The following is a 16,824-nucleotide window of genomic DNA, read 5'->3' as shown; positions in this document are numbered from 1 at the left end:
ATGTCTTCAGATAGAACCTGCTGGAGACAAGTTGTAAGGAACGATGGATGTAGAGAAATCTAAGGAACTTTTACTAATAAAATGCCAAAAATAGACTTGAATATTGATAGAATAATAATAGAAAAGCAACAGAACAGGAGTGAAAAGAAAAGCACAATAGTCTATTGTTATGCATTCACAAATAGCTGTCAATTTAAACATCCAGCAGAAACTGAGCAACATTAATATTCATTCAGTGTTGATTTTATGTACACCTGATGAATTTAGGTTCAATGTTAACTCTTATTATGTCATATTTTTGCTCCTGCATCTTTTCTTTTGCTGGTAAATACAGGAAAACCTCAGCTTTGTCAGGATAAAAATGTTCAGCAGAACCAGGTTTGTGCAGAACAGCCATCTGCCTCAACTGGTTGGGCTGAGAGAAGCCTGGAGAGAGAAAAGATGAGCAGAGAGATAATAATAAAACCACCAGGTGAATGAGACTAGTAACTGCAGATAAAACAAGTGCAGCTCTGGAACCAGAAATATATCCAGAGTAGAGGGTGAGAAAAGACAGAAAAGAAAACCAAACTAATGTGTGAAAAGTCCAAAAAGCCTCCAGCATTCTTTGGCTGATTCCAATGCATGCAGAGAACAGGGAGGATTCTAGAACTCTCTGCTGTTTCTGATCTTATTGAGAAATGAGTCTCAGGATGTGTTTTATCTTCACATATCTCAACAAGGTTGCATCAGATCCACTTCAAACTCAGCAGCTATGTCGCTGATGACCACAGGAAGTGCAGTGCAGTGTTTTTGGGGTTGTTTTGGGGCCATTAGCATCAACATTAGCATAATTCCACCCTGTTGTTGGGCAACATCACCATGTATTGCATCATCATTTCATCACATCATACACCAAAACTCTTTTTGTTGTATGAGCAGTGGTGTATGATGTCACAGTGACATAATTTATGTCACAGTAGAATCCAAAGGTATATAAACTGGGCTGATGAGTGAGGACTCACTCATTCCCAGACCTTTGCCAAGTGATTTACTTCGGAATTACTGAGCAATCAAACACAGAAAACCAAGGACACCTACGCAGGATTAATTTTCTGGACTTCAATCTCTGAAATTTAATTTCTACACACACCTCTTTGTTTATCGGTGCAATGGCACAAAAAAATAGGAACACCTCTCGCCGTGGAGGAAATGGAAAACGTGGCGTCTCAGAACAAGAAATTTGCTCATTTGGTCATCAGGAGCAGATATTGACCCTGAAGGGCCATAATGAAGAAATGGAGCTGAGAATTAAAGAGCTTATGGATAGTAAGAAGCAGCTCACCAGAGAGGTCTACAAGCTGAAAGACCTTCTGAAGATCCAGGGAAAGGCCATGGAAAATCCGCTGGAGGCCAATGACCAGAAAATGGACGAGGCCTCAGCAGAGGACCAGGACCTTCCACCAAAGGTACAACAAGCTGCAAACATCCAGGAGGTTGAAGTGGACAAAAGGGCAGATGAGAAGAAAAGCCTGGAGGAAACGAACAAGGACGAAAAAGTCCTCTGGAAGAAAGAAAAAATGGAATTGGAGGCAAAAGTGGCAGATCTCCAAAAGCAAATCCATGCCCTGGAGATGAAAAAGGAAATGGAACAGAATGACTTTCTTGGCATGCAGCAAGACGACGAAGCCTTCAAAGAAGAAAAAAAAGAATTTCAGAAAGACATTAAGAAGCTGCAGGAGGCTAAGAAGAAACTCCAGGAAAAATATAAAAAATTAGAGAAAGAACTGGAGGTACAGAAGAGGAAGCTTGAGAACAAAGAAAGTATTTTGGCTGAAAAAAAAACAAATCGAAGAGGAAATGATGTCTCTGATTTCTGAGAATCAAAAACTCAAATCCAGTACAAAAGCTCTGCAAAAGCAGGCCAAAGAACTGGGGGATGAGAATGAGAGGCTGATGATCGTCTTCAACGACAAAAAGCAAGAGCTTGTAGATACAAAGGTGAAAGAGGCCTTTCTGAAGCTCAAGCAAAAACTGAAGGATGACAAAAAGGCTTTCCAGGAAGAGAGTCACAAGCTTCGACTGGAGAAGCTTGAGCTGGAGGCAAAAAATGCAGATCTCCTGAAGCAAACCGAACATCTGAAGGCCAAACGTAAAGAACAGATGGAGAAGAAGGATCTGCAGAACAAAACCACGAAGCCAGAAGATCTGGAGGCCAAAATACAAAACCTCCAGAACGAAAAACAGCACCTGGAGGCCGAAAACAAAGACCTTCTCAGAGAAAAAGCAAATCTGGAAACCAAAAATAGAGACCTCGAGATCAAAAATGAACACCTGGAGGCTGAAAACAAAGACCTTCACCTGGAAAAAATAAATCTGGAAACCAAAACACAAGACCTCCAGAACAAAAAACAGCACCTGGAGGCCGAAAACAAAGACCTTCTCAGAGAAAAAGCAAATCTGGAAACCAAAACTAGAGACCTCGAGATCAAAAATGAACACCTGGAGGCTGAAAACAAAGACCTTCACCTGGAAAAAATAAATCTGGAAACCAAAACACAGGACCTCCAGAACGAAAAACAGCACCTGGAGGCCGAAAACAAAGACCTTCTCAGAGAAAAAGCAAATCTGGAAACCAAAACTAGAGACCTCGAGATCAAAAATGAACACCTGGAGCGCGAAAACAAAGACCTTCACCTGGAAAAAATAAATCTGGAAACCAAAACACAAGACCTCCAGAACGAAAAACAACACCTGGAGGCCGAAAACAAAGACCTTCTCAGAGAAAAAGCAAATCTGGAAACCAAAACTAGAGACCTCCAGAAAGACAACGATCATCTGAACCTGGATAAGAAGGCACTTGAGGAGGAATGTCAAGCCCTTCACAAAAAGAGCGAAGAGATGATGGAAGTTACTAAAATACTGGAGAAAGAAAATGAGGAGCTGCAGGAGCTTCTCAGCAAGAAAAAGAAGAAGAAATTCTTCAGGTTCTTCAAACACACTGAGCCAAAAGAGAAGGAAGAGCAGAAGATGGAAAAGCAGAAAAAAGAGAAGAAGTCAGCAGGTTGCTGGAGCTGGTTCCACTAAACCTGCTTTCTTCACCTTCCACACCTTTTCCTCTCATCTTTCTTCACCTTCCACACCTTTTCCTCTCATCTTTCTTCACCTTCTTCACCTTTTCCTCTCATCTTTCTTCACCTTCTTCACCTTTTTCTTTCATCTTTCTTCACCTTCTACACCTTTTCCTCTCATCTTTCTTCACCTTCTACACCTTTTCCTTTCATCTTTCTTCACCTTACACACCTTTTCCTCTCATCTTTCTCCAGTCTAACTTCCATCTTTCTCATCTTGCCACCTCCAACCATCACCTCTCCATCCACCTTATCCCCCATTCTCCACCCCTTTCTCAGCCTTTTCTCACCCCTTTCTCACCTCTCTGTCCTCCCCTATCCAAAGGGCAGCACGGTGGCTCAGTGTTCAGCGCTGTAGCCTCACAGAAACACCTCCTCCTATTTCTGTGTGGAGTTCTGTGTTCTCCACGTGTTAGCGTGGGTTTTCCCCGGGTTACTCCGGTTTCCTCCCACATCATTAAAAAACACAAACCAAATTAGGCTAATTGGACACTCTAAATTATCTCAACTTTAAAAAAAAAAAAATAAAAAATTCATCAAAAATAAAACAAACAACTAAACATATTTCAGCATTTGTCTGCCTCTATGGGTAAAATACAACTAACTGCACCACGTTGTGGCTGCTGGTTGTTGTACAAACTGTTGGTTCTGATGTCAACAAAACGTTGTGAAGGTTATTATAAATGTGTGTTTAGTGTTTTGATTCTTTGCAGGAAATTGTTCCAGGCGCTACGATCATGACTGCACATCTACTACTGAACATAAAACATTTAGACAGAGAATCTGCTGACAGAAGTACTAAAACATTCTAAAAACTTGTAAGATGCAATTTCAAAAGTAAACAGTGTAAATAATATAAAGTGTGTAAAAATGTTTTAACAAAGGTAATGTGAAAATATACATATATACTATATACAACAATTTATAGTTACTGTGTAAAAAACATAATAATTTATGCAATCTAATAATATACAGTGTAGGAGTTGTAAAGATATCCAGTATGTTAGAATTTACTATGTAAAAAATATCCTGTAATACAAATGGTAAAAATATGTACGGCATAAATATGCTATGTAAAAAATACACAGCATGCTAGAATGAAATTTAAACAAGCATACAAAGCATATGAAAAACATCCAGTATGCAAAAGGTTAAAAACTTAGGTACTGCAAAAATATACAATGTAAAAAAATATGAAAAACAGAACAAGGTCCACATTAAAAATCTGGATCTTTAGAAATGGCAATTTGTTCATTGACAGTGTTTGACTACTTCCTATAATACAAATATAGTAGTAAAAGTAAAAAGAAACAAACATGTATTGTAAAAATTTACAGTGCACAAAATGTGCAAAGAAATATGTCATGTAAAAATATGATGAAACAAATCTAATGCAAAAATATACAGATTAAAAAATATCTAGTGTACAATAAGTTTTAAAATATGTATTGTAGAAATACACACTGTAAAAAATGTACAAAAGTGTAAATGTAATGTAAAATATGCAGTGCAGAAAATGTCTTGTATACAACAGGTTCAAAATGTGTCTGATAAAAATATACAATGTACTGTGATTTTTGTTTTAATGTAATGTAGAAATTGACTGTGTTAAAAATATCCTGTATACAAATGGTTAAAAATATATATGGTAAAAATATCCAAATATGAAAAATAAAACATTTTTTATACCAACTTACAGTACACAAAATGTGCAAAGAAATATGTCATAAAAATACACAGTGTATGTGCTTTAACAATATCTAGCATGCAATAAGTTCTAAAGAAATCTGTATTGTAAAAATAAACTTTTTTTATTTATTTATTTATTTTACAAAAATGTAAAGATATCCAGTGTGGAAAAAGTTATTTTTTTTAAATGTATAGTAAAAGTATACAGTGTAAAACATATGATGCTTAATGATAGTTTTTGAAAATGCATGGTACAAATATACAAGGAAAAAAATACATTATTTTCAACTTAAAGAAAAATGCAAAACAAAACTATACACCGTACAAAAAATATACAGTGTTAAAAATATCCAGCATGCAAACGGTTAAAAAAATATATGTATTGTAAAGAATGTACAATCTGAAAAATATAAGAAAAAAAGTCCACATTACAAAACTGGATTCTCTGAAACGGCATTTTGTTCATTTACAGTGTTCAACTACTTCCTTTAATACAAAAAAACATGCTTTGCAAAAATACAATTTAAAAAATCTAATGAAAAAATATGCAGATTAAAAAAATATCTAGTGTACAAAAAATTGAATGTGAACAATATGCAAAAAATGCAAAAATGTTTAGAAAATATTCTGTATGCAGCAGGTTTAAAATATAGCTATGGCAAAAATATACTATGCAAAAAAATTGTAAAAACACATCATGCTTAAATAAAAAAACTGTAAAACCATGCAATGTAAAAATATATAAAGTGTGAAAAATATGCAGTGAGGCTTTAAAAATTGTACTGTAAAAATATGTGAAAATCACAATAAAAACAACAAATTCATGTGAAAAATCTGTATTTTTAGAACTGGCGATACATCCATTTACTACTTCCTATAATACTAATGCTGTTGAGTATATAAGATGGACACGATGTCATCAAACATGAAGCACACCTTTACGAGCCTGAAGATAAAAGCCGAACCTGGTTTTTAGTCATTTGAGGCTCATAGCGTCAGAGGTGTGAGCTGGTCTGAGGGTCAGGATGTGACTGTAGCAGAAGATGAAAGTAAAGAGATGAAAGCTGACGTGGTGCCACGTCTCAGGGGTGATTTGGCTGAAAGCACCAAGTATAAAACTCCCCACAGAAAGCGGCGTCTCCAGAGTGGGAGCCCATCTGAGCTGCAAGACGAATGCCAGAGAGAAAAAAGAAAAACCCAAAGAGGCACATTCATTCCTCATCAATATATCTGCAGAGATGCTGGTAGCCATGGAGATGGTCAGTCAACATGTAATCACAATGTGATGTAAAAATAGCAACATTGGTGCTCTGTGTGTTACACAGAGTGAAGACTTTCTCTCTGCGTCGTGGTTTCGTGGAACAGTGAACTACATGGATGGGATTTTGGAGAATCTGATCCCAAATCCTGCTCGCTCTCGCCTCAGTGACCGCACACCAGCCACAATGTTAATGCTGCTGGGGGAGTCTAGCTCCGAGCCTCAGGAGGTTTAGCTCCATACATGCTCTACTTGAAAAGCTCCTAATGCACTCAGGCTTCTGCTGGGGGAAGCCTGAAAAAATTATTTCTTAATCAGCTTCCTGCTACGAGGCATGTCTTCATAAACACATTAAGATCTGCAAAGAATATGAACATATTAGTTATTTCACTCCACAGATTCCTGCATTTGTGTTTTTGGGCCTTTTGGTGACAAAAAAAAAAGGATTTTATCAGAGCTACTTCCATGAACCAATCAGAATTTAAGAGCATAAGAATTGAAAAGGGCTTTAACCTTCGTGTTGTCCTGCGGGTCAAAATTGACCCGTTTTAGAGGTGGAAAATGTGGGGGGAAAATATGTTTTCACAGTGATGTCCACATTTTCAACATTTTTGGGAAATCTTTGAACATTTTTTGGTGGAAAAAAAGAAATGTTAAAAACGTTTCTTTAAGAACATTCACAGAAAAATAAACCAAAATCCAGCGAAATTCACTGGATTTTGGTTGATTTTTGGTTGAAAAAGAAAAGCATTTTTTTTCTTTTTTTTCATTTCTACACATTGTTAATGGGGTAAAACCATCACTCCTGTGTTCTAATGCTACATTGTGTTAGCTAATGGTGTTGAAAGGCTAATTGATGGTTAGAAAACCATTGTGCAGTTAAAAAGTTAAAGTTAAAAGTGTGAGTTTTCATGGAAAACATGAAATTGTCTGGGTGATCCCAAACTTTTGAACAGTAGTGTACACAACACAACTGTCTACATCACCAAAACTGACAACTGAAGTTGCTGTATATATTTTTGACTCAGTAGATTATTATCATATTTCTAGAAAACCGAAAATAAACCTTTAAAATAACCAAAATAAATGATCGTGACGTGTTTCATTGATTCCATACCAGAAAATTAAGAGTCGTACTAAACTCAGGACTACCCTTATATACATTGTCTTTACAAGTGTATGTAAACTTTTGTTCATGACTGTAACCCTTTGATGCGCAACATGGGTCAAAATGACCCAAAACCAATGGAAAATGGTTATCTCCTGACCCACACGGTGCATCAAAGGGTTAATAGAGAATACAGTTTAGTTGTAGAGGAATGTAATTTTGTGGAGACTAGATTGCATTGGTCCCCATGTTAAAATGTCCAAAAACATGTTTAAAGCTGAATATGTAAACCAATTTTGAAGTTTACATTCTAATTTCCCCACTTTATTTGTCTCCTTGGGGGCAATTTAAGGCATATACAGCAATCAATAAAGTGCATAAGGTGCTAAAAACAGTATTTACATGAGGTATAAGTGCAAATATGTATTTGTAGAGAGGGTGGTAGGAGTAGGATATCCCTTTTTTTCAGTTTCATGCTGTTTGTTTTGCGTTTTGCCACTTAAATAAACCCAACAGAATCTCATGAATTACTCTAAAGTGTTTCGTTCAGATGAAATAAGTACTTTGAGTGACTTTGCCTCCCCTCTGATGTCAGTGACAGCATCACGTTGTGCTTTTGTTGCCACACACGCTACAGTGATTGTGGTATTTGTCACCAACGTAATCACAGCTCACCTGTGGTTTGCATGCCGGGACGAGGCGCAGGTCGACGGTCCAGCATCCATTAAAGCATCGATTTGCTTTCTGACCGACCGAGCTTCATGCTGAGCAGATAGACTGTTCCAGACACTCTGGGCCGTCTGACAGAGAAAACTCCTCTTGCTGTTTCTCGGCAACAGACCGAGTGGTTTGTTTCTCCTGTTCATATCCACGGTAACAAGCAGCGAGTGTTAAATTTAGCTGTGCTTGCAGTGATATGAAGAAATGGAACATGATTCTCAATGAACAAGCGATTCAACAAGGTTACTGAGCAAGTGGAAGAGAAAAAAAAAGACAAAAAAAAATTCAGATGGAGTTTTTCTCCTTCCAGTGATGATGATAGTTGAATTGGCTGCAAATTACATTCACCTTCAGAGGAGAGCCGGTGAAAATGTGAAGTGATGTTTTACTTTAGAATGATGTTACTGACTGCAGGTGGTGGGAAAACAGAGACAAATAGAATCTAAAGTAGCTGAGGGGATTTGTCAAAGAGCACTAAGATGAGATGAGATGAGATGAGACAAGATGTCATAAGACGAGATCAGACAAGATAAGGTCAAGATATGATAAGATATGACAAGATAAGACAAGATATGACAAGAAAAAATAAGATACAATTACGATGCAACAAGATAAGACAAGGTACAATACGATAAGATAATACAAGACAAGATAAAATAAAAAACAGTAAGATACGATAAGATCAGATGAGCTATGATAACATATAATACAACAGAATATGAAAAGATAAGACGAGATAAGATGAGACAAGATGAGATCAGAGAAGAGAAAATGAGATAAAACAAGATGAGATCGAAGATAAAATTAGATAAGAGAAGATGAGATAGAAGATAAAATGAGCTAAGACAAGATGAGATAAGGCAAGATAAGAATAGATAACACAAGATACGACAAGATAAGATGAGACAAGATAAGATATGATATAAGATAAGATACGACACGAAACAATAAGATATGATACGATAAGACATGACAAGATACGATAAGATATGACAAGTTATGCAAAGATAAGACGAGATATGACAAGATATGACAAGATACAATAACATATGACAAGATACGATAAGATATGATAAGAAGATAAAATAAGGTAAGATGAGACACAAAACGACAAGATACAATAAGATACAATAAGTTAAAGTACAATAAGATAAGATAAAATAATGCGACAAGATAAAATAAGATCAGATAAGATATGATAAGATATGACAGACTACGACAAGAGAAGATGAGATACAAGATAAGACAAGATAAAACGAGCTGTGACAAGATAAGACAAGACAAGATACGACAAGACAAGATACGATAGGACAAGATATGGCAAGATAAGATAAGACGAGATAAGATACGACAAGACAGGACAAGACAAGATAAAATAAGATACGAACAAACAAGCAAAGAAGTGCAAAACATTTAGGAAATGTACAAAAAATAAAAATAAATCAAACTAAACCGAGATCTACCTAAGTACTGATTATAGAAAACACAGTGTTGCCTTTGCCAGTGGTATTGATTCTCTCTGACATAAGTATTAATATTGCACAGATTACTAACTATAATGCACAGATTTTTAGCGCAGTAGAAATATACCTATGTAGCATATGTTCTATGACATGAATGTGTCTGTACTGTACCGAGAGATGCATGACAGATTTTCGATGAGCGGTATTATAAACAGTTTTGCATGTTATAATCAAGCAATTTCAGTTTTATTTCAAAATTAAGGTGCAGCAGCTGAGTTTGTGCTCAGAAAAATCCTTAATTATCAATCACATTCACATATAAATGACTTAAACCATGCTTCCCTCCATGTTTTCCTGATGATTTATTGCTATTTCTTTTGTTTACTTTCAACCCAGCACTGCCTAATATAATCCAGGAATGTGAGAGTTCAATAGAGGAAAGAAAAAAAAGAACTTTCCTCCTAGTTGCCACCACAACCCTCGGCTCAGCAGGATGGATGTAACAATGGGCGGTGATTGGACGGATCAATCAGTGGATGGATGTAAAACCATTTCACCAGGTGATCAAATGACAGCGGTGTCATCTTTGTTCGCTTTAATTGCACCTCATGGGACAATGCCTTCACCCACTGCCGTCTCCTGGAGACCACAAATTTCTGCTTCCCGAGCTCATCCCAGAGAATGTGTCGTGTGCACCCTCCGAACTCAAAAAACCTTCTTTCATAATTGCTGCTGTTTTCTTAACACACAACCAGTTGTTTTCATAAATTCAGATGCACTATGTGCTTTGTGTCCTTTGGGAATAATCATCAGAAGAGATGTTTAATAGACTTTTGCTGATGTTTGACAGTACATTACTTTGACATATACATAAGAAGAAGAAGACGTGTTGTTTCATTAAAGGTAAACTCAGCATGTAGGAAATTAAAATTCAATGCACACCGCAACAGAAAAATAGCAAACCATCAAATACAGGGAAGTGCAAAAACAACAGGAGGCAGACGGAGGGAGAAAAACACCAGCATCAGAATGAATATAAATATTAGAAGAACAGTTTGGATCATATAGTGCAATAGTTCAACTGATGAGAACTAGAGTAATTCTTATTATTAAATCTTGAAAAAAAGTCAGTCTTTGTGTCTTTCTGCCTGTACATTTTTATTTGTTTTTTAAAATTAGTTTAATAATTAACTTCTTTCTTTCTTTCTTTCTTTCCGTTCGAGGCAACGTCTCCGTTGTCGTGGCGACACTGCTGTCAACCGAAGCCCGTTGCTAAGCGACAGCCGTAACTTCACCGAGGGGACGTAGAAAACGCTGGAGCTACTTTTACGGTTATTCGGCGGTCTGTAGGGTCGTTTTGGTCTACTTTAGTCAGTTTTCTTGTCGCTAGAATGAGCGAACAACCGGCCGGTGAGGAGAGTAAAGTTGGAAAATGTCTCCTGAGCAACCGGGTTGAAGAGGTGAGTGGAGTTAGGGCGAAGTTAGCCTTCTGAGGGTTAGCTAACGTTAGCACTCACCCAAAACTGCTAATTAAAGCGTAGGAAAGTAAAAAATACTACCTCGACAGTCATTTGTTTGTTTAATATAACAGTTCTGTGTGATGTTGTGTAGCAACATTTAACGGTTTGACCGTTCAGAGCCACAGCTGACATCTTTTGACGTAGTTTTCCAGCAACTGTAGCATCAGTTGGCTAACATTCGAGGCTCAGGCACACCTGGAGCTCACCTGCAATTAATCTAATTAGTAGCACCTGTGTTTGTCATGTCAGAAAACTGTGGTTATCTGTGCTACACTGCCACGGTAAGACTTTTTTGTGGTTAAAATTCAGTCACTTGCTGTATTTTGGTTGCTGCTACTTAAAAATTTGCTTCAGTTGTGTTTAGGTCAAGTCACACTGCTTGTTTACCACTTTTCTCTCTGCTCTGAGTAACATGTTTGTCCTCACACTAGATAAAACATTTACATACAGTGTTTATATATATATTTTAAACGGCTAGAGGGAAGTTGCAGGTGTGTTGTGGTTGTATTGCTGGCGCTACTGGCAAAATAAGACACCATGTATTTTAATATTAAAAACTATAGAAGATAAATTAATGTCAGGAATTTAGTATGTTCAAATGGCACCCAATTAAAATACAACACAACTAAAATACTTATGTAAACTACTGAAAAGTGTTCACCTTCTGTGTTTTTTATAATATTCAAACAGGCCTTTCACAATAGTTTTGACAACAGTTACCACGTAGGCCTACTTACTAATTATTACTATTAATCCTAAATTTAATCTGTATTCAAATTATTTGATATTGATATATAGATATATATATATATATGTATATATATATATATATATATATATATATATATATATATATATATATATATACACTAACTGGAGCTTTTATTGATATGGTTCTTTTTTCTAAGTAGGTGAGCTAAACCATGGCTATGCTTGCTCTTCTTAGTTGAGTTACTAGCAAGCTATCTTATAACATTTAAGAGAAATTATACTTGATCTAATTTAGAAGTTTGATTTCTTTGAAGACAGTGTGTATTTTGTGATCTGCAAAAACCTTTTTTCTGTCAAAATGGCTCAGAGTAATGTCCCATTTTATCAATATGCAATTTACACGATGTCACGCTCACTTTTATGACATTTTTGAGAACTTCTTTTATTTCCCAAATGCCTTTTCAGGAACACATTAAGCATTGCTTTTTGGTTATTTTATGTGTCCCTAAAACAAGATACTCATTGTAAGGCTCAACTTTACCACTTTACTGGGTGTCCCATTTTGACAAAATTCACCCCCTTTATGTATGGGATTGCACATGCTTTACTGATTAATTGTTTGTTCTATTAAATGACAAAAACTTGCCAATCACAAGATCCTAAAACAATTTAAATAACAGCACAAACCTCAGAGTTATTCAGTTCTTGAGAAATCTTTGCATTTCGGATACTGTGAAGAGTACTTTTTTTTTATTATTTTCTCCTTTTGCCCATACATTTTCTTTGACTAATAACTAATCAACTAATTATTTCAATTCTAATCCTAAGCAAGAGCAACAATTCAGCTGATGCAATGATAAAGACTCCGTATCAGTGTCACAAGACACAAATATGATGTTTTACACAAACTGAAAGCAAGAGTATTCATCTTAAATTGAAGCCCACCATCACCATCTTTACAAAGGTAACAGATCTTTGCTTTAGATTCTAACATTTTCATTTTGTCCTTTTATTCAGAGAGCCTCTGCAGGTCTTGATGCAGAGGAGACAAAGATACACATCCAGAGACATGGACACAAAGGGATCCTCACTATGGACCAGGAGTCTAAAATGGAGACCATGACTACACTGAAAGCAGCTTATGCAGCCCCCAAGAGTCCAGGGGTGAGGTTACGGGGTACGTGTCTTTGTCTTCCACCAGCAAAAGTATGAAACTATCGCGTCTCATCCCATTATAAGCCGTGCCCAGGAAAGTATTTAAAAAGAGCTGAAAGGATTTTATTCAGGTGGAGGTGTCTTATAGAATACCAGACGACAGCATAGACACTGAGGGCTGCTCTGACCTCTTTTTATTTAGTTTCTGAATCTTTTTTCAGTTGACTTGCTATGCATGCTCAGTTCATCTCCTCTTTTATATTTCCATGATTCAGGCATCAGAGGCGAGCTTTTGGAAAAACACATTGCCCAGATGATAAGGTAAATCAACTATGAACACGTCTTTTGATGCCTAATAAATTATGTCTGGAAGTGGTTTGTTTGTGGAAACCAAGAACATAGCCTGACTGTGTCTAGAGGGGAACACGTTGGAGGGAAAATGATGTAATATTTACATGTCTGGGGTTATTTTACTGTTCAATGGCAGCTGTAATACCCTTTAAATCAGATTTTATGGTGTTATTTTACGTGGAGGCCAGTCATCCAAATGGGGTTTATAAAGTCTAACCCCACAGATGTGGTTATTAACATCCCGCACCAGTTAACTGCCCATAAAGAATACAAAGCATCATGTCTTCGATGAAAACAGTTTGTCCAGTAGGAGACATCCCTGTCTTGAGCTATACAGCAAATTTCCTGGATTTTATAAGCACACGCTGCACCAGTGCTGCTTGATTTATGCCAGGCTGCTGCCCAGCAGAAAGCTCAGACTGATTAGCTGTTATGTTAAACACAACGCCTTTTGTTTTTCATGGTGTATATCACCTCAGTATGCTTGGACATATTGTGTATATGATGACTAGTGAGTGTCATGAAATGATCCGATTTCTCACATCTCCACATACCATCAGTTCTCCCACACACTTGTTTGTGTTAGACCTCCTTGCAAGACTGTGTGGGAATGAACAGAGTGTACTTTACTGCTGGTGCTCTTGCACCTGCTGGAGATAGACAAGCTGCACCTTTTCTATTTCTGTGAATGCAACATCACATAATTGTACCCTTCGCTTGTGTTTGCTCACGCTGTCTTTGGTGAATGTCTGGGCAATTCTAGGATGAGAAACCCATTTGTTATTTTGACTTGGGCATGTTCATTTGTCACTCCAAGGTGGCTTCCCTAACTAAAAAAGGAGGTAGAAGATATAATTTAAATATTTACATTAGGAGTGTTAAGGCCTTTGTGTGGGAGTAACCTGCTTCAGTGTTGTATGAAAACTTTATTAGTTGTAAATTGATAAAACTGTCTTTGGGACTTGCTTTCATGGAGGTTTGGGCTTTATCTGTTGTGTTTGATAGGGGTGCTACTCACTTTTGTACTTTTGTTTTGGATACTGTAGATATGATAAGTGAGGAACTGGTTTTGGAGGGGTTTTTTTGGTAATGCGCTCTGGGTTAGTGTGTTTAACTTCCGGTGGAAGACCTCCTTTTGCTGCATTATTTTCTTTCTTCTTTGGTGACTTAGTTTGTGAATTACCTACTTTCAATAAAAAACAATATCCACTCTTGTTAAACAGCATCCACCTGGCTGTTATTTTGCTTTCATCCTAGTGTGCTGGGTTGCAACAGGAAGTGATATTACTCATTATTTTGTTTTTGTTATTTGTCTTAAACATTACAGGATCTAGTAGTAATGCCAGAAGAGGTGAAAACATGCAGTATGAGTGTGTAGGACTTTTCAACAAATTCTATACTAATTAAATGTATTCATGTACTCATTTAGCGACTTCATGTAACTCCTCAGAAAAACAAAAAGAAATGTTTTAGATCACAGATCGGTGCTGCCTGGTGCTCAGCTCCTGTTTTCTTGTTTTCACAGCGAGAAGCTTCATGCTGAACGGAATCCGCCGATACCCAAAACTGAATACTGCTCCACAACCCAGACGGATTTCTGTGTCAAGGGATTTGTGTCTTCTACACCTGAAACAACACAAGTAAGTGTGCAGGTGTATGTTCTCAGTCTGTAGGCAGGCAATTCATGAACGTGTTGAATATTAAAATTGTTTTAATAGTTTTAAGTGTCTAAAATGTTGCTTTAGTATTTGGACTGACATTACCATAACGTTCAATATGTTGCAGCAGTTTGATATTTGGGTGATTGATGAGTGCATTTTCCACATAACTGTTAATTTACATAAGGATAAATATAATTTTATTGTATTTAGGATTGATTATGTCACTGGGTACTATAATAATAACAAACTATTTCAGTAGTGCCTTTCAAAGGTTGCAAGGTGTTTCACAAAAAAGAGCAAAATTAAAACTTCAAAATACAGAATTGATATTTGTTCCTGTGTCGTCCAGTTTTATTTGTTTCTGCCATTCTTCAAATTTGTAAATTACTAAATTAGATGACAAGTGACCCATGAAAATCACATATGCTGAATAAGTCTTTAATATCAGTAGTAAAATAAGTGGGGAGACAGGTTGCTGACTGTTTTAAGTTCTAATCAATAGATCTTTCTAATGACACACATTTGGACTTGCAAGAAAATCCCAGGTGTCACTGATAACATTGATCGAGGCACCATTACCAGTGTGTGAAATCTGAAAATAAGTTCATCTGAGTCTGGATCAATTAGAACCGTCACTGTCTGGCTTTCACGAGGCTCCATGTTGGTAAACATGGTGCAGTGATGAAAATGTTCATGTGATAGAAGCAAGTTCTTAATTACGAGCCAATCACAGGCAATTTGACCAAAGCCATGATTATAGCCCTGCACATCACAGGAGATAATAGGTCTCATGTTACCCTGATGATGGAATATCAGCGTAAAAGCTGTTTGAAATCCTTTCAGAAAGGAAAGAAAATCAAAGCATCATTATAGTGCAGCAATCACCATCCATCAGGCTCTGTGGTTACCTATAATTATCATTAGTCTGTTAGTATAAACTACTCCCTGTCTGATTGCTACTTCATCTATTTTGAACATAGAAATGTGTAAAGAAAAGTTTAATCCATTTCTGACATAATTATGATACAATGAAAAGTGGTTCTTTTGATCTATGAAAATGTCAAAATGCATTTTTTATGTAATGAGTCTCATTTTTGCCCACGTCATGATCCTATAAGCAGGAAAGTCCAGTGATCTGACTGTCAGTAGGTAGACACTCATTTTGATCAGAGCCTCTGAACTTAAAAGGGTTCTCCAACAATTTTGCACTTTGCTTCTTGGCAGCAATTTCAGAGTCATTTCATCAGGCTATTGAAAGCTTCCTCCTGTACCACAGAAGATATTTTATAGATGTATTCACAGCCCGAGTAGTGCTCGGGCTGTGAATGGTCAGTAGTACCTAAATAATAATTTAGGTGTGCAGTATACAGCATACAACGGAAGTGAGTACACATGTGTGTAATATCACTCCACAGTTAAAGAATGACTGTAGTGAAGGAGCCGTACTACCACTGATCAGAGTCACAGTGATTGTCGTCCTAAAATGACTCTACGAACAGTAAACTTCTTGCACAATCAATCAAGCTCTAAAAAATAGATGAGCAAGTGATTCAGACTTGGTACCAAAGCAAATCAGAGTTCCTGTGAAAGCTCAGACAGTGTGAAGGACAGTTCATAACCGATCTGCAGAATCTCTCCCAGTCTTTCAGAGAAGACTAAAAACCCAGCTCTTCACTGAACAACTTTGCACTTGACAGACTGCAAAAACAAAAACATCCTCTTACGTCTGCACTGCCTGTAGACACCAAGGTCCTATTATCACACTTGAACTTGTTTTAAGGCACTTATCCAGGTTGTTTTCTCCTGACTAGATCCTTGCTTGTGTTGTATCTACTCTCAGAAGAAGCATCTGCTAAATGAAATTGTAGAATTGTGGAATTGCATAACAACATGGACAGTATGCAAACAGAAAACGATTGCTTACTGCAAGATTTAAGTTTTTAACAAACCTAGAAAGAAGCCTGGTGATTGGTGAGAGAACGATCTTTGTTCACTTTAGACCAAGATAAAATAGTTTGGTTCAGATTTGGTCCAGTATGCTTGATGTGAAGCTAACCTGGACTACCACAGTGAATGCA

At 36.9% G+C, this 16,824-nt stretch overlaps 2 protein-coding genes across 6 annotated transcripts in view; both read left to right on the top strand.

The window, feature by feature from the left end:
• Positions 1-16,824, top strand: part of spag8 (sperm associated antigen 8) — a 58,881-nt gene that overhangs the window by 21,571 nt on the left and 20,486 nt on the right. For 4 of the 5 annotated variants that reach the window (XM_023289617.3, XM_023289619.3, XM_055019228.1 and 1 more), the window contains 4 exons: positions 9,745-10,808; positions 12,597-12,756; positions 13,010-13,055; positions 14,611-14,725. In XM_023289617.3, the coding sequence (XP_023145385.1) occupies positions 10,740-10,808; positions 12,597-12,756; positions 13,010-13,055; positions 14,611-14,725 (390 nt within the window). In that variant the 5' untranslated portion in view covers positions 9,745-10,739. Of the gene's footprint in view, positions 1-9,744; positions 10,809-10,998; positions 11,150-12,596; positions 12,757-13,009; positions 13,056-14,610; positions 14,726-16,824 lie in introns of those variants that run through there. The other variant, XM_035956990.2, reaches the window with a different exon arrangement.
• On the top strand, positions 1,828-9,727 carry LOC111581443 (girdin-like). The gene has a single exon (XM_055019227.1). The coding sequence runs from the start codon at positions 1,840-1,842 to the stop codon at positions 3,064-3,066; it is 1,227 nt and encodes a 408-aa protein (XP_054875202.1). The 5' UTR covers positions 1,828-1,839; the 3' UTR covers positions 3,067-9,727.

The sequence above is a fragment of the Amphiprion ocellaris genome, chromosome 17 (assembly GCF_022539595.1).
Source record: "Amphiprion ocellaris isolate individual 3 ecotype Okinawa chromosome 17, ASM2253959v1, whole genome shotgun sequence".
Classification (NCBI taxonomy): domain Eukaryota; kingdom Metazoa; phylum Chordata; class Actinopteri; family Pomacentridae; genus Amphiprion; species Amphiprion ocellaris.
This window is presented reverse-complemented; position numbering and strand designations above follow the sequence as displayed.

Excerpts from the sequence above, each read along its gene's own strand:
- LOC111581443 (XM_055019227.1), top strand. The coding sequence starts at position 1,840 with ATGATGTCTCTGATTTCTGAGAATCAAAAACTCAAATCCAGTACAAAA.